The 24,522-nt window shown below is 39.3% G+C and overlaps 1 protein-coding gene across 14 annotated transcripts in view; it reads left to right on the top strand.

Annotated features, from left to right (window-relative positions):
* ATP2C1 (ATPase secretory pathway Ca2+ transporting 1) overlaps positions 1 to 24,522 on the top strand; it is a 100,292-nt gene that overhangs the window by 35,161 nt on the left and 40,609 nt on the right. For 5 of the 14 annotated variants that reach the window (XM_058184168.1, XM_058184170.1, XM_058184172.1 and 2 more), the window contains 9 exons: positions 796 to 885; positions 3,716 to 3,751; positions 4,846 to 4,907; positions 15,898 to 16,006; positions 16,826 to 16,981; positions 17,675 to 17,743; positions 20,902 to 20,977; positions 21,087 to 21,153; positions 23,685 to 23,809. In XM_058184168.1, coding sequence (XP_058040151.1) covers positions 796 to 885; positions 3,716 to 3,751; positions 4,846 to 4,907; positions 15,898 to 16,006; positions 16,826 to 16,981; positions 17,675 to 17,743; positions 20,902 to 20,977; positions 21,087 to 21,153; positions 23,685 to 23,809 — 790 coding nt within the window. The remainder of the gene's footprint in view (positions 1 to 795; positions 886 to 3,715; positions 3,752 to 4,845; positions 4,908 to 15,897; positions 16,007 to 16,825; positions 16,982 to 17,674; positions 17,744 to 20,901; positions 20,978 to 21,086; positions 21,154 to 23,684; positions 23,810 to 24,522) is intronic. The other 9 variants (XM_058184176.1, XM_058184174.1, XM_058184171.1 and 6 more) reach the window with 3 other exon arrangements.

The raw sequence follows: 24,522 nt of genomic DNA, 5'->3' as shown, positions 1-24,522 counted from the left end.
AGATCATTTTAGGATTGGACTCTTTGAATTTTTCTTCTCCTCTTCTTTCGAATCTTATTTAAATAAATATTTACACAATATTTGTGATGATTATATTTCTAAATAAAATTCTGATTAATAACAAAAGTGCATACAAGTTGTCTTCAACTTATAAATACAATTGAGCCCAAATTTTTCATTGCTAGGAGAGGCATTTGTGAATGTTGCACCATTTTACAACTTTTCTTGCCACAGTTGTTGAATGATCACTGCAGTTGTTAAGTTAGTAACATGATTATTAAGTGAATTGACTTTAGTTGTTACAAGTTACAAAATATGATCACATGATCCTGAAACACTGCAACTGTCATAAATTTGAGTTTTTTGCCAAGTGTCTGAATTTTGATTATGGGGATAATCAAAATTCAGCATGGGGAATTTTACATACTGAATGGGGATGCTGTAATGGTCTTAAGTGTGAAAAACACTCATAAACCACCATTTCAGTGCCGTTGTAATTTTGAGCAGTTACTAAACGAACTCTTGTAAGTTGTGGACTACCTGTATAAAACTTTTCTTCAAATATTTTATTTATAGATGTATTAATTACATTTGATTAATAAAACATATTAAAATCCAGCACAGTTACATTTTTAATAATATCGCTTAAGGCCCTCTCTTCTGAGGCATTAGGACTTGGGAGTTATTTTCGGGTAATTGTTCCCATAAAGTTACCATCATTGTTGATGTAATAGGAAAAGGAATTTTCTTTATTATTCCAAGATATTTCTGATTTTCCCCCCCTTTTCTCTGTAGTTTAAAAATCCTCTGATTATGCTCCTCCTGGCTTCTGCAGTCATCAGTGTTATAATGCATCAATTTGATGATGCCGTCAGTATCACTGTGGTAAGATTGTCATTTTGCATTTAAATGAAGGGTATAGAACCTATGATAAACTTCCTTCAACATTATCCATCATGGTCAATGGTTATAAATAATGAAAAATGTAGTTCTAGTAACATCTAGAGGGCCACTGTTTCAGGTCTATGCTGAAATAAACACAGTCCTCTATATGTATGTATTTAGATATTCTCAGCTATTTTTAAAAAAGTTATTTGCTGTAGATCAAATGGAATTGCTTTGTATTGCTTGCCATCCCAAATTGCTTTGTCTATTCCATATAATATGTTTTACTGAAACATGCATTTTAACTAGTTTTAAGAATATATATATATATATATATATATATATATATATATATATATATATATATATATATATATATATATATATATATATATATATATAAAGAATGTACAGTACATCTGAAATTTTAAGAATGCCTTTTTTTCTGTAAGCTTTTGGATTGTATACATGGCAAAGTAAAATTTTCAGATCATTAACTATTACTAAATGTATTAAAAATACTTGTATAGTTTAAATCAATTCTAGAACATATGGGATGGGCGAGGCTTATGTACTTTAGCTATATTTCCCTTTCTCCTCTGCATTGACTGTATCCACCTGATTGCCTGACACACTGTTCTGTTTCCCTCCCCCAATACTCCCAGCAAAGAGTCAGTCAGAGGCCTCCTTTTCTCCTTTTATTTACATAGATACATGTCCTGGCCACGTCTACCCACGGGCCTGCCAAGTTTCTGGAGATAACGAGGAAATTATAGATAAGGCCAGAATTACTCACGAATATATTCTTCCCTCCATTGATACAGTTTGCCCGCCCAAATTCATTGCTTTGTCCAAGACAAAAAACCAGGAAGTCCCGCCTCCTATTTATAGTCTCTGCAGATGTCACTGCATGACAATTATGACTTGGCTTTGTCCCAACTCTTCCGCTGCTGCGCACGTCGATCACGTCTTCGTAATCTTGCATCACTCCAAAACTGTTCTTGGGGCGTTGCCAAATCAGAAGAAGGCTCGGGAGAATCAGGCCTTGCCGGCCCCTCCTCCTCCCTTTGAGTGGGTGCCAGGGAGGGAGAGGGCTCAAGAGAAGCAGGGCTGGCCAGGTCTTCTCCCTCACTTTCTGAATCATCCGAGTCCAGGAGTCTGGGTCCAGGAACCTGGGTCACAACACACATTTTGCTAGTACAGGAAATCTCCGGGTTTAAAGAATGTTTGGAGTTACGCGATAAGCACCCCTTAGCATTTACGAACAAGTCCCGAAATTATGAATGTTGCAGCATCATGGCAATTGTTTTCCCTTACGAACGACCGCAGAGGCTCTCCAACATTCACCCTACCTATATATTCCCCCGCTAGGCCTTCACAGCCTGTGGAGACTCACTTACCTTGGGAAGATCTCTTTGCCATGGTTTCTTTGCCTACTTCATTGCTTCAGATTTTAGGTGCATTCATAGAGAACAGAGGCCTAATGTACCGCGAGATCATGCAAAGATCCTGTGCTACTGATGTCGTTTGATCTCACACTTTAGATCTCTATTCTCTGTGAATTGAGGCCTGGACATTTGCAAACAGAGGGAAGGCTTTGGTCCTTCAGGCCTTCACTCTGTTTGCCGTTTCCTTGCTGAAGCCTGCAGGGAGATTGTGCCCCTATAGACTTTGGCAGCCCTTTGCAAAAAGCCTTTGTCGGCACCAGCGAAGCTTGGGAGGGGCAGATTCCTCCCTCCAAAGCTCTGTTCCTACCAGCAAAGGCTTTTTGCAAAGGGCTGCTGAATCCTACAGGAACACGATCCTCAAGCACTTTGACGGAAAGAAAGGAGGCCTGGAAGGGCATGCGCAAACGTTGCCAAAGCTGTCCTCAAGCCCCCTGGCCTTTATTACATTCTCCATTACATTCATAACTTGAGGACTACCTGTACATTGTTTTCTGTTTGCCGCTCTTGCGGGTTATTTTTAAGTCCAGCATATTGAACTGGCCCATCCTGGCCAAATGTTTCCAGTTCTGCCTTCTGCCTTCCTTACCATGGCTTCATATATGTAGCTTCCAATTGATGTGTTTACCCCACCTTCCACTTTTCCCCAGCACTTTTGTTTTTCTGCCTACCCAAAGATTTTAGCAGCAGCTAAGGAAAGATTAAGAAAGAAGCCTAAAGAGAATTGGTTATGATATAACTGATGCTAAGGACATTGGCCTGGCTATTCAACTAGCCTTCCTTATAACCTTCCAGATTATCTGGAATCATCATGGAATGGTTCATGAATGATTGTTTTGCATATTACCAATTTTTGGAATTTAAATTTTATATTTTACTAAATTACAGTATGTAACTTAGCTTAAGAAATAGATGGTGTAAAAGGAAAAAATTACATGTTTTTCATTTGTTCAGGTTTTCTTTTGAATGAGACTTGATAAGAAAAAAAATCTTTGTCTGGATATTGGCAAACAATAAAACCTTGGAAAATGTTTTTTGTTTTCATAGTGTACATCCATTAATGATGTGTCCCTAACTTTTATGTAAAAATACTATTAGACACATTGGAAAAAACTCAAATATATTTAAAATGGTGATAAGTCTAAGAGACTTTAAAAAAATAATATGTGAATAATGATGTAGTCTAAAAGATCCCAGAATTAATTCATTACATTTTCTGTTCTTTTACATAATGACAATATAATTAATTTTTCACTTGTTTCAGTAATACTGGAATATTAATGAAAATTGTAACTGAAGTTGTCTGCTTTTTAAATTTGGTTAACTTGCATATTTACTTAGATTCTAAAATATATTATAAGTAGCATTTATCATTTTTCATACAGGCAATACTTATTGTTGTTACAGTTGCCTTTGTTCAGGTAAGGATTTCTCATTTGCTTCTTTCCAGTCACTATTTGTTATGTATTTACAATTGTTATGCCAATTAAAATATTTAAGAGTTTATTTGTAGGTTGATTTTTTTTTATCCAGATTGAATCTCTCATACACACACACACACACACACACACACACACACATACATACATGTACATGTACATATAATCATATACATTCACAGAGAGAGAGAGACAGACAGACAGACAGAGACATATTATACATACACATACAGGTAGTCCTTGACTTATAGCAGTTCATTTAATGATCGTTCAAAGTTATAGCAGCACTGAAAAAGTACGTTCTAATTAAAACTGAAAAATATAGCTTGGGTTTTTGGGTTCCATTCTAGCCCCAAATTGGATAATAAAATTTAACAACGAGAATATTTGGGAATTGGGAGACTAATTCTCAGAGCTTAGGATAATTCTCTTTTTCCCATGAGAAATTCTTCCAAGTTCACCTATAGCAGTTTTTAAGCAGCATCTTTTTATTTCCATAGTTGATGCAAATGTAGTATGATGCTTATCAATACTTGATAATCAACAGATACCACTTTTGCTAATAAGCATGTAATACAGATTGTAGTAATATCCACTGTATAAGACGCTACACAGGATACTAGTGCTACACAAAACTTCTGGATGTCATTTCTTCATGGAATGCTAACACTGTCAAGTAATTAAAATGAATCGTGACTGATCTTTTGGAAGCAGTAACAGCATGCAGTGATGCAGTGTACTGATCTCTTTACCCAAATGGAAGAGCTCTCTGGAGTGGAGAAATCAGTGTAAGTCACATGGAATGAGCTGGGCAGTTCACGCCATAACCAGTCACATTGATTGTTCAAAGAAGGCAGCCAGCTGCCATGAGAAAGTCACATGCTGTCCTAGGATTAGGCTGACCTGGGAAGATCCTTTATCCACTGCTGAAAATTTAATCCTGGCTCTTAGGGGAAAAAAAAGTTAATAATTTTGCACATGTGGAAAATACCAGATCAACTACAGAAGTACAGACATTCACAAATCTTGTGCATATACCAAAGTCTTGTCTCCAATTTCATGCTTTGTATTTGCAGGAATATCGTTCTGAAAAATCTCTTGAAGAATTGAGTAAACTTGTACCACCAGGATGTCACTGGTAAGGAGTAGCTTATTTTGATTTTAGATGTATGTGACATATCTGAAGATGCACATCTAATTTCTATTATGCAAAATGGCTGAACCTTGATTTATTTGAATTGGCTTCTGTTTAGCAGTAATTATTTTAATGATTTCAATTTAATTGTAAAATGTAATCCCATTTGCACATTACAGTGAAGAATAGTATGAAATATTCTTTGAAAATAAATTATGAACAGTGGTTTTTTAAATGACAGATTTTTATGTTCTTGTGTCATTGAAAGAATAGTGACTGCAGCACTTTTTTTATTTTTTAATACAAATGAACATAAAAACATATTCAATCCATATTCAATAGGTTGATTACAAATCTTTTGTGCAACTTCAACATGTACATATCATTAATTTATCTATTCTGACATTTTGTCAGTGTAGCATACATCCAAGTATTTTAATCAATTCATCTTTTAATTGACTATAGTAGTTTATTCTCTCCTTTCTAAATTAATATTTTATCTTATTACATCATTTATTCCATCATCTTAAATCAGTTGTATCATTCAAAAATCCATTCCTTATAAAACCTCTCTCAAATCTTTTTTAGCATATTTTCCCTTCTAACCATTGGTAAAATGAATCCCATACCTTATAGTATTGTTTATCTTCCTGTTCTCTAATTTCTAATGTCAATTTACTCATTTCTGCATATTCCATTATTTTCTTAATAATTTCATCTTGCAATGGTAATTTCTCACTTTTCCAATTCTTAGCAAATACAATCCTAGCTGCTGTGACTACAATAACAAACTCTATTTTAAGTTTCTGGTATTATCCCCAATAAAAAAACTTCTGGTTTAAAGTCTATATATTTTTTTATCATTTTTTCCAACCATGTGTGGATTTTTGTCCAGTATCTTTTTTATTTTATTTTTTTATTTATTTATTTATTTATTTATTTATTTATTTATTTATTTATAATTAATTTAATTTCTATACCGCCCTTCTCCCGAAGGACTCAGGGCAGTTTACAGCCATATTAAAATACAGGATATAAATAACAAATTTAAAAAGAATTAAAAACAAATATTTAGTGGGCCAAATCAACTAAAACGGTCAGAGACCGACATAAAACCCCTTTAAAATTACAATTAATATACACTTAGGCTAGTCCCGCACAATGAAATAATAAAGTCTTCAGTTCATGTTTGAAGGTCCGGAGGTCGGAGAGTTGGCGTAACCCCGGAGGCAGCTCATTCCAAAGGGCCGGTGCTGCCACAGAGAAGGCTCTCCCCCTGGGGGCCGCCATCCAACATTCTTTGGTCGACGGCTCCCTGAGAAGGCCCACTCTGTGGGAGCGCACAGGTCGTTGGGAGGCTGTCGGCGGCAGAAGGCAGTCTCGTAGATATCCCGGTCCTAAGCCATGGAGCGCTTTAAAGGTGGTCACTAACACCTTGAATTGCACCCGGAAGGCTACCGGCAGGCCACGCAGGATAGGTGTTATATGGGAGCAACGCGGTGCTCCCTCTATCACCCGCGCAGCCACATTCTGGACTAGCTGGAGCCTCCTGGTGCTCTTCAAGGGGAGCCCCATGTAGAGAGCATTGCAATAGTCCAGGCAGGAAGTAACGAGCGCGTGAGTGTCCGTGCGTAAGGAGTCCCGGTCAAGGAAGGGGCGCAACTGGCGAATCAGGTGAACCTGATAAAATGCTCCCCTGGCGACGGCCGTCAAATGTTCTTCTAAGGACTGCCGATCGTCCAGGAGAACGCCCAAGTTGTGCACCCTCCCCCTGAGGGCCAATACTTCACCCCCAACAGTCAGCGAAAGCGTAAGCTGACTGTACCGGGACGCCGGAACCCACAGCCACTCTGTCTTGGAGGGATTGAGCTGGAGCCTGTTCCTCCCCATCCAGACCCGCATGGCTTCAAGACACCGGACCATCACCTCGACGGCTTCGTTGGGGTGGTTCGGGGTGGAAATGTACAGCTGAGTATCATCAGCGTACAGATGGTATTCCACCCCAAAACCATGGATAACTTCACCCAGCGGCTTCATGTAGATGTTGAACAGGAGAGGCAAAAGAACCGAACCCTGTGGCACCCCACAAGTGAGGCACCTTGAGGTCGATCTCTGCCCTCCTGCCAACACCGTCTGCGAACAGTCCGAGAGATAGGAGGAGAACCACCGATAAACAGTGCCTCCCACCCCCAATCCCTCCAACCCCCGCAGCAGGATACCATGGTCGATGGTATCAAAAGCCGCCGAGAGGTCTAAAAGAATCAGGACAGAGGAACATCCCCTGTCCCGAGCCCTTCAGAGGTCATCCACCAACGCGACCAAAGTCGTCTCAGTGCTGTATCCAGGTCTGAAGCCGGACTGGAACGGGTCTAGATAGACAGTTTCCTCCAGGTATTGGGGAAGCTGATATGCCACCACACTCTCAACAACCTTCACCAAAAAGCGAAGGTTGGAGACTGGACGATAGTTCGCCAATACAGCTGGGTCCAGGGAAGGCTTCTTTTTTTTTTTTTTTTTAGTAAAAAAGTTTTATTTTTACAATCATGTCAAACAATTCATTCAATGTACAGTTATATATATTTAGTCGGGCCTGCCCAGTCACCACCCCCCTTTTTAACACTCCCCTCTTCTACCTTCTTTTACTATCCAAACCTTCCTCTCCTTCTCTTATCTACATCCTCTCCTCCCTCCACCCTACACCTTCCTTCTCCCTGTTCTACCCCTCTTCCTTCCTCTTCTCCTCTTTCCTACCTCCTACTCTCTCTTTTCTCCCTCCCCACCGTTCTAAAATGGTAACTGGGCAGAAGGCTTCTTGAGGACGGGCCTCACCACCGCCTCTTTCAAGGCGGTGGGGAAGCTACCCCCCAACAAGGAAGCGTTGGTAACTTCCAGGAGCCAGCCTCGTGTAACCTCCCGTGTGGCCAGTACCAACCAGGAGGGACACAGGTCCAATAAACATGTGGTGGGATTCAGCCTACCCAACAACCTGTCCATGTCATCAGGAGTCACAGGATCAAACTCAGCCCAGGTAATATCCACAAGACCCGTCCCCGCTATCCCACCCGAATCTATCAATTCAGCGTCTAGTCCGTCCCGGATCTGAGTGATTTTATCAGACAGATACTGTACAAAATCCTCAGCTTCTACGCAAGTCCACCACATATGGTAATATGAACCAGGTGTCTGATGACATTTCCAACATTTTTCGGATTTATTCTTGAACATTTTGGCTATTCTTGTTGGATCTGTAAAACATCTTATACAAATTCTCTTTATACGCAGTAGACATTGTCATCTTATAATTTTGCATCCACAATTTTTGCCATGCTTCTAAGTCAATCCCATGACCAAAATTTTTTCCCCAAGCAATCATCATTTCTTTAATTTGTTCTTCTTCTAATTTAACCTCTAATAAATATCCATATAATTTCCTAATTAGATTATCATCGGTACTTGTTAACATTTTATCTAAATTAATCAAATTGTTATAAAAACCTTCTGTTTTGGAGTTTTTGTCATATGTGGAGTGTATTTGCAAATATGAAAACCAATTCAGTTTTATACCTTGTGTTTCTACTTCTTGCATGGTTTTTAGTTCACCCTTTTCATTCAACAATTCACTATATCTAACAATTTGTTCCTTTCTACATATTATTGTGCCTCAATAGTTGATACCCAGACTGGAATTTTTAAATAATGATTTTTCTTAATCCTTTCCCAGTTTAATAATAGGGCCTCTCTTATGAAGTGTCTTCTAAAATACCCCTGTGTTTTAGCTTCCCCATACCATAAAAAGGCATGCCATCCTAATACAAATCATGTCTTTCCAAATTCAATATTCTATTATTTCTTAAGGTTATCCATTCCTTAATCCACATCAAACTTGCTGCTTCGTAGTATAGTATAGTTCCCAATTGGGCAAACCAAAGCCGCCTCTTATTCTCATGTCTTGCAGTAGTTTTAATTTTATCCTCGCTTTTTTACCTTGCCAGATATATTTCAACATTATTTTATTCAGTTCTTCAAAATATCCTTTCCCCAATCTAATTGGAATCGTCGGGAAAAGATATAAAATTCTAGACAAAATATTCATCTTAATCGTGGATATTCTTCCAATCAATGATAATTGTAGGTTCTCCCATTTCGGCAAATCTGACACAATCTGTTGTTTGAGTTTACTATAATTATTTTCTTTAAGTGTATTACATCTTGCTGTCAAATATATTCCCAAATATTTAACCTTATTTGTGACCTGCATCTCTGATCGTTCTGCCAATTCAGCTTTTTGTTTTGTTAACATATTTTTTGTTAGTATCTTTGTTTTGTCTTTATTTATTTTCAATCCTGCCACTTTTCCATATTCTTCTATTTTATCTATCAATATAGTTATAGATTCCAATGAATCTTCGATAATAAAGACCAGGTCATCCACAAATGCTTGTGATTTGTATTCTTCCTTTTGAATTTTCATGCCTTTTATTTCTTCTCTAATATTTCTATTTAGTACTTCCAATGTTAATATGAACAACAGAAGTGACAGTGGGCAACCTTGTCTTGTTCCTTTTTTTTATTTGAATCGATTCAGTCAATTCTCCATTTATCATTACTTTGGCTGTTTGTTTATAATATATAGCTTCTATAGCCTTAATAAACTTTCTGTCAAAGCCCATCTGTTCCAGTTTTAATATCATAAAACGCCAATTCACGTTATCCAAAGCTTTCTATGCATCAAGGAAGATCAAAGCCATCTGTTTTTCAGGATGGGCCTCATAGTATTCCAGGGTATCCAGAATTATCCTCATATTATCTTTAATATGTTTTTTAGGCAGAAATCCATTTTGATCAGCATGTATAAAGTTATTTAGATATCTTTTAAGTCTTTCTGCCAGTATTAAAGCAAGATTTTGTAATCTGCGTTTAACAAAGATATAGGTCTATAGTTCTTAATTTGCTGCAAATCAGTGTCCTCTTTCCGGATAAGTGTAACTTATCTACAGACTACAGACCAGTTGCTTTAACATCTGTAGCCATGAAAACCTTTGAAAGGCTAGTGCTTTCCTACCTGAAAACCATCACGGATCCGCTGTTAGACCCCTTGCAATTTGCATACCGAGCAAATAGATCAACAGATGATGCTGTTAATATGGCTCTGCACTACATCCTACAACATCTTGAGTCTCCAAAGACCTACGCAAGGGTCCTTTTTGTAGACTTAGTTCAGCATTCAATACCATCATTCCAGACATTCTTCTAACTAAGCTAAACCAGCTACAGGTACCGGAACAGACTTGTAAGTGGATCACAAGCTTCCTAACAAACAGGAAGCAGCAGGTGAAGCTAAGCAAGATCACATCAAATACCTGTACAATTAGCACAGGGGCCCCCCAAGGCTGTGTGCTCTCCCCATTTCTCTTCTCTCTGTATACCAATGACTGCATCTCCAATGATCATCTGTTAAGCTACTGAAGTTTGCAGATGACACAACAGTGATTGGTCTCATTCGAGACAATGACGAATCCGCATATAGACGACAGGGCCAACGACTAGCCTTGTGGTGCAACCAAAACAATCTGGAACTGAACACACTCAAAACCGTAGAAATGGTGGTAGACTTTAGGAGAAACCCTTCCATACTTCCACCTTTCACAATACTTGACAACACAGTATCAACAGTAGAAACCTTCAAATTTCTGGGTTCTATCATATCGCAAGATCTCAAATGGACAGCTAACATCAAAAACATCATTAAAAAAGGACAACAAAGAATGTTCTTTCTGCGCCAACTCAGTAAGCTCAAACTGCCCAAGGAGCTGCTGATCCAATTCTACAGAGGAATTATTGAGTCTGTCATTTGCACCTCTATAACTGTCTGGTTCGGTTGTGCAACCCAACAAGAAAAACACAGACTTCAGAGGATAATTAGAACTGCAGAAAAAATAATTGCTACCAACCTGCCTTCCATTGAGGACCTGTATACTGCACGAATCAAGAAGAGGGCCGTGAAAATATTTGCAGATCCCTCGCATCCTGGACATAAACTGTTTCAACTCCTATCCTCAAAACAACGCTATAGAGCACTGCACACCAGAACAACTAGACACAAGAACAGTTTTTTCCCGAAGGCCATCACTCTGCTAAACAAATAATTCCCTCAATACTGTCAGACTATTTACTGAATCTGCACTACTATTAACCGTTTCATAGTTCCCACCACCAATCTCTTTCCACTTATGACTGTATGACTATAACTTGTTGCTGGCAATCCTTATGATTTATATTGATTGATATTGATATATTGACCATCAATTGTGTTGTAAATGTTGTACCTTGATGAACGTATCTTTTCTTTTATGTACACTGAGAGCATATGCACCAAGACAAATTCCTTATGTGTCCAATCACACTTGGCCAATAAAATTCTATTCTAAAATTCTATTCTAATATACCCATGTCTCAGGTAGTTCTTCTTTAACATCACTTCATTCATAACTTCCAGTAGTGGGAGACTCAATGACTCCTGAAATGTCTTGTAACATTCTGCTGGCAGCCCATCTGTTCCCAATTTTTTTTTGTTTTTTGAGTAATTCAGATAATTTCATCATTGTTATGTTTCCTTTCAACATCATTTCAATATCTTTGGAGATCTGAGGTAAGTTCGCTTTCTGTAAGTATTGTTTGATATTTTCCTCCTTTGTAGTCTCTTGCTGATATAATTTCCTGTAATATTCTTGTATAGTTCTCTTCTTCTCTTCATTCCCATGCCTAGCCTGACCTTGGTCATCCACTAGCTATAATATTTTCTGGGATTCTTTCTCTTTTTTCAATTTATATGCTAACCATCTACCTGGTTTATTAGCATTTTCAAAATAATTCTGTTTTGCACCTCTAATTTTTTATGCTAAATTTTCTTCTTCAATTAAACCCATTTTGTATTTAATTAATTCCATTTTCATTTTAACATCTTTTTTATCTGGAAGTTTCTGTAAATCTTTCTCAAGTTTCTTATGGCTGATTTCTAATATTTTGTAGGCTTGTCCTTTCTTAGCATTTCTTTTCCTTGTATAGTCTATCATTAAGCCTCTTGCATAGGCCTTCATTGTATCCCAACAATTTTGTACTGATGTATCTTCTTTTTTATTTTCCTTAAAGAAGAAGGCCAATTTCTTCTCCATTTTCTATACAAATTCCTTGTCTTTTAGTACTGTAGTATTTAAAGTCCATCTGCTTCTTCTCCTTTGTCCTTTCCATTTCATCGTCATGGGGTTATGATCCGCCCAGGTATTGGTTTCTATGTCAATTTCTTCTATATTAAGAATCAATTTCATTGTTGTCCATATCATATCTATTCTAGAAAGTAAAAGAGACAAAATGTCTGTTTGAGTAAAAAGTATATTGTCTACTTTCTGGATTTCTTCCTCTCCATACATCTTTTAAATTTGTTTCCTCTACCATTTTAAAAAAGGATTTCGGAAGAATCTTTCTACTTTGTTTCGTAGCCTTTTGTGTTCTATAATTTAATTTCCCATCAACTATACCATTAAAGTCTCCCATCATACAGCTATTTTCATAGTCCAGTTCGATGATTTTCATATGTAATTTTCTGTAGAAGTCTTTTGGAGCATACACTGCTATTATGAGTACTTTCATGTTATTATCTATTATTTCCACCATCAAAGTTCTACCATTTTCATCTGTGCTTCGCCTCAATTGTGTCTCTTATGTATAAAGCTATTCCTCTTTTCTTACAGTGGCAGTGAGGTGAATATTTTTCAAAATTTTTCCCAATTTTGGCTGTATCAATAATTGTTCATGTTGTAATATGTACTTCTTGTAAACAAATTATATCCAATTTTAATTTCTCTAGTTTGTGAAACGTCTTTCTTCTTTTGGAGCTGAGTTAAATCCAATCATGTTCCAATCCAATCATGTTTATCGTTATCCATTTTCTCTCTTCCATATTCATACTTTATAGTTAGGGTTTATAGTTCTAGTCTATATATTTGGGAGTGGGAGGCACCGTTTACTTCTATCTCTCTGACCGGTCGCAGACAGTGTTGATGGGGGCAGAGATCGACCACGAGGCACCTCACTTGTGGGGTGCCGCAAGGGTTGATTCTCTCGCCTCTCCTGTTCAACATCTATATGAAGCCGCTGGATGAGATCATCAGTGGCTTTGGGGTGAGGTACCAACTGTACGCTGATGATTCGCAGCTGTACTTTTCCACCCCAGGCCACCCCAACGAAGCTATCGAAGTACTATCCTGGTGCCTGGAAGCTGTACGGGTCTGGATGGGGAGAAACAGGCTCAAGCTCAATCCCTCCAAGACGGAGTGGCTGTGGATGCCGGCACCCCGGTACAGTCAGCTGCAGCTGCAGCTGACTGTTGGGGGTGAATCATTGGCCCCAATGGAAAGGGTACGCAACTTGGGCGTTCTCCTGGATGGACGGCTGTCGTTTGAAGATCATTTGACGGCCGTCTCCAGGAGAGCTTTTTATCAGGTCCGCCTGATCCGCCAGTTGCGCTCCTTCCTTGACCGGGATGCCCTATGCACGGTCACTCACGCTCTTGTTACCTCCTGCCTGGATTATTACAATGCTCTCTACATGGGGCTCCCCTTGAAGAGCACCCGGAGGCTCCAGTTAGTTCAGAATGCAGCTGCGCGGATGATAGAGGGAGCCGCACATGGCTCCCATGTAACATCACTCCTGCGCAGACTGCACTGGAGCTTGTGGTCTCTCGGGCGCACTTTAAGGTTTTGGTCACTACCTTTAAAGCGCTCCATGGCTTAGGGCCAGGGTATTTACGGGACCGCCTTCTGCTACTGAACACCTCCCACCGACCTGCACGCTCACACAGAGAGGGGCTTCTCAGGGTGCCGTCCGCCAAGCAATGTCGGCTGGCGGCCCCCAGGGGAAGGTCCTTCTCTGTGGGGGCTCCTAACCTCTGGAACGAACTTCCCCCTGGATTGTGTCAACTGCCTGACCTTCGGACCTTTTGCCACGAGCTTAAGATGTATTTGTTTATCCGTGCGGGACTGGCTTAGTAATTTTAAATTTTATAATTTTAAAGAATTTAATTTTAATATTCATATTTGATATAAATTTTAGAGGTTTTTTAACGGTATACTGTTTTAAATTTTTGCCAAACATATAATAAGTTTTTTAATCTTTGTTTTTATCTGTATATTGTCATTGTTTTTTATTGTGGCTGTGAATCGCCCTGAGTCCTTCGGGAGAAGGGCGGTATAAAAATCCAATAAATACTAAATGCTAATACTACTAGTCGATCTTGGTTCATTTTGTGGTTTAAGTTCCACCTTGCCACCCACAGCGCCTTGTTCTTTTTCAATCATTGCTAACAATTCTGACTCCTGCAATTCAACCAGTGTGACTTCTCTACTTGTATCCATTTCTTTCTCTTTAAGATATTCTGCATAAAATTCTCTAGCTTTGTCTATTGAATCATTTTTGTGATTCATTCTCTATTTTTGTTGTTGCCATGTAAACACCAGGCCTTCTGGTACTAGCCATCAGTAAATCACGCCTTTCTGCAATAAAATTTTGGTCAAAAAATGGTATTCTCTTCTCATCTCTCTCACTCCTCTCTGGACTTGTTTCAATACCACAGTTTCCTTGTCCTTATATTTCGGTGTTTTGTCTCTTGCAACCTGCAATATTTGTGCTTTAATCTACTTTTCAGTGATATGAACTTCCCTTGGGAGTTTATGCCTTGTTGCATATCTTGTGTGTACTTGCAGCACTTTTGAGCCACCAGATGATAGTTGACCCTTTTGAAGGGGGAATCTAGTTTATGCATATCAGCAGAGAAATAATTCTATAAATAAAAATGTACAGTCTTTCAAATATATAATATTTTTAAAGGTTTGTATCATTTATTTATAAACAATTGCTAGAATTTATGGCTATTAAATTATACTCACCTGGATTCAGAAATGCATACCTTAAGTTCCATCAATTTGTAGGAATCCACACAAACCTACTTTTAATCCAACCCTCTCTAAAATTATATTTTTATAGAGATTCCATAAAATGGCACCCGACCATACTTTTAGTTCTGTACAGTAGAGTTCATTAAGAAATTTGGCAAATTATAGATATGAAGAAATTGTGCAAAAACACATTATCTTTTTAATATTCTACATTCATAATACAAATTTCAAAGGAATTTTAATAAAGGAGAAAAAATAGTTGGCATTTTGATTTCTGTTCATATTGATGGAACTTCAATCTCAATTTCTACTTGAAATGGAACAAATAACATCTGAAAATGTGAAGTATAGCAAAGCAAGCAAATTTTATCCAGAAGTATATACAAAGGCTAGTCAAAGATTATAACTTGAATTTTGTTTTAATTTATTAGGTGTAGGCATTGCATAACCCCAGACTCTGGGTAGTTTACATAAAACTAAACAAGGTAGAAAATGAAATATAAGTAGAAATGTTTTTTTAAAAAGAGGAGAGAGAACAAAATGATAAATCTGGTCAACAACACCTATACATGCAAATGTATCTGACATTTTCCAATCACTTTAACCCAAAGCTTTGGAAAATAGTCAAGTCTTATTAGCTGTTTGAGGTAGTCCAGTGAAGAAGCACGTAGATACACTATCCTTACTGTAAAGTTACATTTTCAAAATCTTGCCAATCAAAAGTACTATTCCCCTCCTTTCCTTCTATTTCCTGGAAAACTAATAGGGGGTCTAATCTAAAATGCTTCCCACATCTCCTCTGTTTCTGTAGATTGAGATACTTTTGCATGATAATTGCCTAGTATGTGGCTCTTCCTCCTGTCTTCCAAGGTCATTCCCATCTATCTCTACAGGTCTTTAGGGCTTTTTAGAATACCCTCAGGATGGGAATAATGTAAATTGTGGTTTTATTTAGCTGTTAAATTTAAAGGTCTTTTAATTCTTAAAATAAATGCGAAGGAATCATATTCTGTTAAGTTTTTTATCTATTTTTGTTTCTCCAGTGTTCGAGAAGGAAGGGTAGAACATACACTTGCAAGAGATTTAGTTCCTGGAGATACTGTCTGCTTATCAGTGGGTGACAGAGTTCCTGCAGATTTGCGCTTATTTGAGGTAAGAAGTCAGTGACTTAGTAAATAACAGAACTGACTTCTCTTTAAATTTCTAACAACATGAACTCATAAGCCAATTTTAACAGCTGAATGCTATAATGTTGTATCAAGTAAAAGTGTAAGTCCTCCTTTTGTAGGAGCTATCTTATGCTCCTTTTGTGACTATTGATAATCCAATTCTATTACATTTTCATCTAATGGTTTAAGTGATCCTGAAAATATCAGATGTGATTATATTTGTAAATAATTGGGGAACAGTGATGATACTTATCTAAGGTTTTAATTTAGGATGTTTAGGTGAGTTAATTGTTGATTATTTTCAAAAGACACCATTTATATTTCAAGACAGAATGTTTGTAGAGATTTCACTATCAGTCCAAGAAGTCCAACTAGGTAGATTTAATTTTATTCAGTCATCTTAAAGAGCTAACTTATTGTGAATTTCCTAACAGTATTATTATGTATTTATAAGTGAAAAAGTGAAAGTGAAAACTGTCAGAGATAGGATTTGTTTCCCAAAGTAATGCATTACCTGAATTCTGATTATACATGTAGTTTTTCTGTTGCTTCTATAGTATGATTTGTTAATATAAAGTCAAGGAGATGAAACCTAAAGTAACTTACCCTGGAACATATAATATAAGTACAACATTGGGCACTTCAAATGAAAGGACTTTCTTTAAATAACATCTCCATTTTGCTTAACATGCTCCATCCCCTAATAGAACAGTTGTTTCAAACTGTTGGATATAGCCCCTACCGTTTTAAAAAAGTATAATACATAATATAACTTTTTAATTTTATCTGTTTGCTCTCAAAGGCAATTGATCTCTCTATTGACGAATCGAGTTTGACAGGTGAGACAACGCCATGTTCTAAATGCACTTCTCCCCAACCAGCTGCTATGAATGGAGATCTCACATCAAGAAGCAATATTGCTTTTATGGGAACACTTGTTCGATGTGGAAAAGCCAAGGTAATTTTCTTCAAAGATTATTAAACTAATTCTAAAAAAAAGATCAGAGTTAGAATATGTATTTTTAAATATTTTCTTTACTTTGTGTGCTATATATTTTAAATATATTATGAATACTTTCAGTTGTCTGTTAATGAAAGTATTGAAAAATGGATTGTTCACAACTTTGTGTTAAATAACCTGTTTCTCCCAAAATAAGACATACCCTGATAATAAGCCCAATCAGGCTTTTGAGTGTATGGCAATAATGCCAAGCACTTATTTAAGGGTTCAAAAAAATATAAGACAGGGTCTTACTTTCAGGGAAACACGGTATATTTTAATTAAGATGGAGTCATAGCAATTGAAATATATATTTATTTAATGAATAATGTTTAAATCAATGCAACTAAAAACTTAAATGGATCACTGTATGTCAGAATCTGTGGAGTCACTTACTGCCTCCTTGTTGCTGGGATTCTTGCAAAGAGAACTAGACTACACCAATATCTATTACATTTTGTAGTGTACATTTTATATTTCTAAGAATGTTTGGAAGTTTAGTCAACACAGATTAGTTCTGCTTTAACTGTTCAGAATCCTTGAGTACTTGTTTGTATTTTTTTCCCTAACAAATTAAATTTTGGCAAACCAAATTGACTTCCTGAATAGAGCAATCTTAAACAATTTAATATTTTTGCTTCCTTTTTGTAGGGGATAGTTATTGGAACTGGTGAAAACTCTGAATTTGGTGAGGTTTTCAAAATGATGCAAGCAGAAGAAGTAAGTAATATTTCACAAATAATATTAAATAATATAAAGTAAACCCTAACTAACATAAACCCTGACTAGTTATCAATTTATAACCATTCATTCAGTTGACTGTTAGAAGTGAGAATATTATCGAATAAAAGGATTTACAACTCATGCCTGAAATTATGGCAATTGCAGTGTCCTTGGAGTCACATTATCAAAATTTGGGCCCACCCACACTTATGACTGCAGGGGCACTTCACCTCCTCCATCTATCTTCCCCCAATCTTTTGGGTAGTCCTGCACTCCATCACTTACCTCTGCTGCCCCTGCTACCCTATCTCCCACTACTGGTGGCTGATCTTAGCTATCTTTCTTCTCCTACTGGTGGTCCAGGTTCCGGGTGCATGCATTGAGGGCAGGGAGCAGTTCCCTGGCAAAGGCGGATGCTATGTGAGCTGCTAAGGGTACACTGCACTCCTGGAAGCCTACAGTCCTTCCAGAAGTGCTATTTAACCAGTTTGGGCTGTCCAGGTAGGGAAAATTTTGACTGGTTTGGAGAACCGGTAGGGAAAATTTTGATTGGCCCTGCCCACCTGCCCTCCCCCTCCTCTCATCTCTCCTATATTCTGTTGTTTATTAGCTCAGCTGATTCCTGCAGCAGAGTGGATTGCCATATCTCAGCTGAGCTATCTCAGCTTAGCTAAGAAACAGCTGATGGTCAGTCTTAGTCTCATTTGCCCTCAGCTAAGAAACAGAAAAGCAAGCAAATACAGTAGAATAATAAATGGACACTTTTTGCCACTTTTTTTACTTTCCCTCGGGCAGCTCTTAACTAGCTTAAATGAGATATCTGGGTGTTCAGCCAAGAGTAATTATCACCTCGTTACCAGGCCCTCCTAAAATGTTGCAAAGCTGCAAATCAGCTCAGGGCTTGAGAAACTCAGACAATATAGCTGGTAGAAACTCCTTGCCTTACTCCAGAAGTTTGTTTTGCTGGAAGGGTGAGTTAGAATTGTTTCTTCTCCCCCACCTTCCTTTCCACTTTCTTAGAAGCAGAAAGTCACAGGGCTAATCTGGAAGGAGAGCCTCTTCCAATGAAGATTTCTCTGTGTTTTCTAATTTTCTTCCAGAGCAAAACAAAAAAGCCCCTTCCTGTGAAGGGTTTTCCAGTTCTTTATTCTGATTTTCTCCTGAAGCAAAATAAAGCCCTTTCTAGTGAAGTCTTCCGTGTGTTTATTCTGATTTTCCTCTGGATTGGAGCAAAATCATCTGGTGGCAGGCCTTAAGTAACAATCCCACACTTACTTTACTCCATGCATGGCCCACCCACTATTTAATTTACCACTTCTGTCTGTGCCTCTTTCCCAAACTGTATACTTGTCTTTCTCCCTCCACCCTCTCTCACACACAGGTCCGTGATAAAATTGTCTTCCGTGAAACCAGTCCCTGGTGCCAGAAAGGTTGGGGACCTCTGAATTAGTCCCTACAGGAGAGCCCTTTTAAGGATTATGTATTAATAGAAAAGCAACTAACTTAGCTCTGATCCTAAATGTTAAAACTGTTGCACATAAAAAACAGAGGAACTCTGATCAACTATCACAGCCACATTTTGGATCTGAGTGGAGGACCTGGGGAAGGTGTCAAAAGAACAGAATAACAGTTAGAAGGGACTTTGGAGGGGACTTTATACCGTTTCAGAGAAATGACTGTACAATCTTTTCTTGAAAACCTCCAGTGATCAAGCACCCAGAACTTCTGGAGACAAGCAGTTCCACTGTTTGGAAGTTTCTCCTCAGTTTTAGGTTGCTTCTCTCTTTGTTCAGTTTTCATCCATTGCTTCTTGTTTTGCCTTCCGCTTCTTTAGAAAATACATTGCCCCCCCCCCATCTTTGTGGCAGCCCCTTAAAAGCCTGTTGCCTATCACACATCTATAGGATGTAGATAATAAAGTCGAAAAAAGGTGAACAACATTTTTACAGAACTATAGATATATTGAGGCTGGGTGTGACAAGGAATGGCTGGGAGGGGAGGCCAGGTGAGGCACCCCTTGACATGAGTGACATTGAGTTGGACATGCCCACCCAGTCACATGCACATCCACCCCACCCACCCAGTCACATGACCACCGAGCTACACCCACAGAACTGGTAGGGAAACATTTTAAATTTCACTCGAATCTTCCCTTTCTTCCAAATCCATCCCAACAATGCATCCCAAAGGGCCTCCACTTTAGTCCAGAAAACCACTACTGACTCTCCCCATTCTCACTGTGTGCACCCCAGAGTTGTTTTGCCAAGCACCTGGCTCCCCTTCTACCAGCAAGAGGGAAAAAATAGCAACTGTGGGCAGTGGAATGCAGCAATGACAGGGAGAAGCAGATGTGAAGGACACACAAAAAGGCAGAGATGGGGAAGATAGGAGGGTGAGGGGAATTGAAGTGAAGACAAGCAGAGCAGGGCAGAAGAAGCGTGAGATCCTCGCCTAATAACAGCACTGTCTTGACGTAAGGACCACAACTGGGTCTACTGGAACTGACAAATTGTGTTGTCACATGGTGATTCACCTAATGACTGCATTGCTTACTGATGGAAGTTCCAGTCCGAATTGGGGCCATAATTTACAGTCTACCTGTGCTACATATACATAAATGTTTTTCCTGGATAATTTCAAACTTGCATACCAGACTAATATAAACACTCTTAAAATTATTTATATCATTGCATAAAGATGTACAAAAATGAGTTCAAACATTGTACAAAATTTGAAGTCGATACTAGCCTGAATTTAGGTTCTTTAAGATTTAGAATTTAAATTTATAATTTTTTTTCTTTCATATCTCTCAGGTGTAAGGCTTTTCTCAGGAATTCCTTAAAACAGTTTAATCCTTTAATTTTAGCATGATTTCAGTGAATGTGAAACAATTCTACAAATTCAGGAAATCAATGACTGGAAATCAATTAAAAGTTAAATATTATATATATGTATTGTACTGTACTGTACTGTACTGTATTGTATTGTATTGTATTTTTTTTTTTTGTTTACATTTATACCCCGCCCTTCTCCGAAGACTCAGGGCGGCTTACAGTGTATAAGGCAATAGTCTCATTCTATTTGTATATTTGTATTTGTATACAAATATTCTATTTGTATTGTAGTGTATTAATAACACTTTTTTTTAAATAAAGGCACCAAAGACACCTTTGCAGAGAAGCATGGATCTACTAGGGAAGCAGCTTTCCTTATATTCTTTTGGTATAATTGGTAAGGAATCAATTAAGTTATTGATTGTAAATATTTGGGACACATTGTGGGAAAGGGTATCAATATCAGCACAAGGATTCATGTTTATAAGTTCTGTTTATTTTTATAGGAATAATTATGTTAGTTGGTTGGTTGCAAGGAAAACATATCCTTGACATGTTTACCATTGGTGTCAGGTAAGATTTTTATTCTATATCCACTACATTGTATAAAAAACAGATTTCATTCCCTAAAGAACATCATGAAATACAGAACTTAAATTCAGGACTGCCATATATTGAATAGATTCTGTCTCTGAGCAAATAAGTGGGGGGAAAAATCTCAATTTTGCTTATAGATTTTTAAATTCTAAGCTTGCTGTGATAGAGAGAAAACAGTTGAAAGTTCTGGTAACCTCAAGAAACATTTCAGAGTTAGGCAGTGCTACTTGAATTAATTCTGGATTAACAATATGCTTCTGCTTTAGCAACCTGAAATTTCAGATAAGCAAAGCAAAACACCTGTCAGCTCCCCAGTCCTCTTTGAATGCAGTTATTTGTGAAATTTGTCAATACTCTGTTTTAACTTAACTGTATAAGTCCGTGATGGTGAACCTATGGCATGCGTGCCGGAAGAGCCATCTCTCTGGGCACGCGGAGCCATCGCCTGTTGCTCTTCTGGGTTCTGGTGCACCAGCCAGCTGCTCTTCAAGTGTGCAGGAGCATCAGAAACCGAAAGAGTAGCTGCATGCACACACATGCGCACTGGCCAGCTGGTTTGGTGTCTGGTGCGAAGGCGCGTACAAAGACCAGCTCACATGCCCAAAGACATGGAGAAGGGATCCCGGCAGTTGCTTCCTAGGGGAGAGCTGCCAGCCAGGACAAGCGGGCCAGGGCTTCCCTCCTTCCCCAAGTGGGCTTCTTGCGCAGCCCCAGTCTTCCAGCCCATGGCACCAATGCACCTCCGCAGTCCAGAGCACCTGGCCAGCTGGGGTGCCCCAGAAGAGCAGCAGCAGCAGGGGCTGTGCAGGAGTGGAGTTTGTACTGGAGACACGCCAGCTGGGAAGCAGTTGCGCTCCCTTGGTAGAAGAGGCAGGCAAGTGGGCAGCAGTGGTTCCCCTCCAGCTTCCTGGCCAGAAGCAGCAGCTGAGAACTGCTCTCACCCCCCCGGGCGGTAGCTCCTACCCGTCGCCCTGCCGCTGTTGCTGCTCTGGGTTGGTCTGATGATCTGATGGCTGTCTTCCCTCCCTCCCTTGTTATTGGGCTCCTTTCTGGCCTGGACGTTTGCCCAACGCTTCCTGAGAGCCTTGATCGCCTGGGTGCCTTTAAAGGAAGGCTCCAGGAAAATATTAGGGAACTCAGGAAGGATCTCTCTTTTGCCTTGCTGCTCTTCCTCTCTTAAGATTTCCGGGGTCCCTTTCATCACTTTTACTTTTCTTCCAAGAAATTGTGACAAAGAAAGGCTTCGTCTCCTCCTGCCTCCCATCTCCACCACCCCCTTCCATGCATTGATAACAATGTGATCCTCAAGGGTGATCAGGAGATGGTTCTCTGGTTTTTGCTCCTTTTAAAATGGGGGAAAGGCCTGCCGGTGAGTTAGGGTTGAGGGACAGGATCTCTCTCCATTTGAGACAGCCAGCCTGCCCTTCCCATTCAGGAACCCTGCGCTGGGCAAGTTCACCCCCCTGGCCCTTGCAGGCCTGCCCGCTCTTGCTCCTCTTCTCCCCAACCTACCCGCGGACCTTTTGCTCCTTGGACGCCTTGAGCCCAAGAAGCTGAAGAGAAAGGCTTAATCCCGGAGGATTAAGCGATAAAGGCACTTCCCTTAGGAAGAGCAGCAAGGCAAGAAAGAGATCCTTCCTGGGTTCCCCAATATTTTCCCAGAGCCTTGCTTTAAAGGCACCCAGACGATCAAGGCTCTCGGGAAGCGTTGGGCAGATGCGCAGGCCAGAAAGGAGCAGAATAACGAGGGAGGGAGGGAAGGGAGGAAAGCCTCTCAATTCCTGTGCATGTCTTTTCACTTTTCACTAAGTTTAAATGTGTGTCTCTCTTCTCCCACACCCAACACTCTTAAACTGGTTGCCATAAAAAGGAAACTGGCGTGCAGTAAAAAGCTCTCTGTGCAGAAGCAGTGAGGGCTCTTTGAGCTGGTAGGGAAGCGAGAGTGAAAGCAAGGAGCTGTGTGTGAACCCGACAGGAGTGGGAAAAGTTTTGTGGGCCTTGCGCAGAGCTCTGCCCTGTCCCTTCCTAGCCGGGCAATGGAGCAAACATATAGGCTTATAGGCACCGGCAGAAGATCAAGGCAGAAGCATGCCTACCCCATGCTTCTATGCCCTGTGCTGGTTCATGTTCGTCACAACCACAGGGAAGCTGAGAGATCGTGGGATGGAGTTGTGCGGACGCCCCTTGCTCTCCCCTTCACTGCTGGAGGGACATGCCACAACCCCGCCCCTTGCGCATGCACATACAACTCCCTGCGCATGTGCATGATCCTCCCAGACCCAAAACAGGCGGGTGTGTGTGGTGTGCATGCGCGGGTTGGGTGGATCACATGCACATTTGTGGGGGGGCATTGCATTATGGGTGGGGACATGTATATGTGCGACCCCCCGTGCTCCCCCTGCTTTTGGCACACCAGAACAAAAAGGTTAGCCATCACTGGTATAAGTCATTTTTCTGCATTTAATATTGACATATAACTTAATTAACACATACTTTCAATATTGCAGTTTAGCTGTTGCTGCCATCCCGGAAGGTCTTCCAATTGTTGTAACAGTAACATTGGCTCTTGGTGTCATGAGAATGGTTAAGAAACAGGCCATTGTGAAAAAATTACCAATTGTTGAAACTTTAGGTAAGATTAACTATAATATGCAAAACTGCTAAACATATCTGGGGATAATTTAAACATGTATCAAAATACTTTGAGTATAAATGGCATGTTATTGTATAAAAAACAGTACTCCAAAATATCTGAAGTGACCACTATAGTAAAAAAGTATTATAAAAATATAAGCTATCCTTGTATTTCTAGGATAGCTATGATTTCTATATGTGCTGGTAAATATTTTTATTGTGTTTAAAAATTGCAAGAAACAATCTGCAGGCAGTTGAAATGGCAGACTTAAGCTTGAGTTGTAATATATTGATGAGGCCTTGTTTTTGGAAGAGCAAACATAACTCATTGAACTGGCACAGAATTCAGCAGTATGGCTATTGGCCATAGCGAAGCTTTTGGACCATATTAAAGATAAAGGTTCCCCTCGCACATACATGCTAGTCGTTCCCGACTCTAGGGGGCAGTGCTCATCTCCGTTTCAAAGTCGAAGAGCCAGCGCTGTCCAAAGACATCTCCGTGGTCATGTGGCCGGCATGACTCAATGCCAAAGGTGCACAGAATGCTGTTACCTTCCCACCAAAGGTGGTTCCTATTTTTCTAGTTGCATTTTTTACGTGCTTTCAAACTGCTAGGTTGGCAGAAGTTGGGACAAGTAACGGGAACTCACCCCGTTATGCGGCACTAGGGATTCCAACCACTGAACTGCCGACCTTTCGATTGGCAAGCTC

This window comes from Ahaetulla prasina, chromosome 4 (genome assembly GCF_028640845.1).
Source record: "Ahaetulla prasina isolate Xishuangbanna chromosome 4, ASM2864084v1, whole genome shotgun sequence".
Lineage (NCBI taxonomy): Eukaryota > Metazoa > Chordata > Lepidosauria > Squamata > Colubridae > Ahaetulla > Ahaetulla prasina.
Note: the sequence above shows the minus strand (reverse complement) of the source record. Positions and strands in the feature narration are given on the sequence as shown.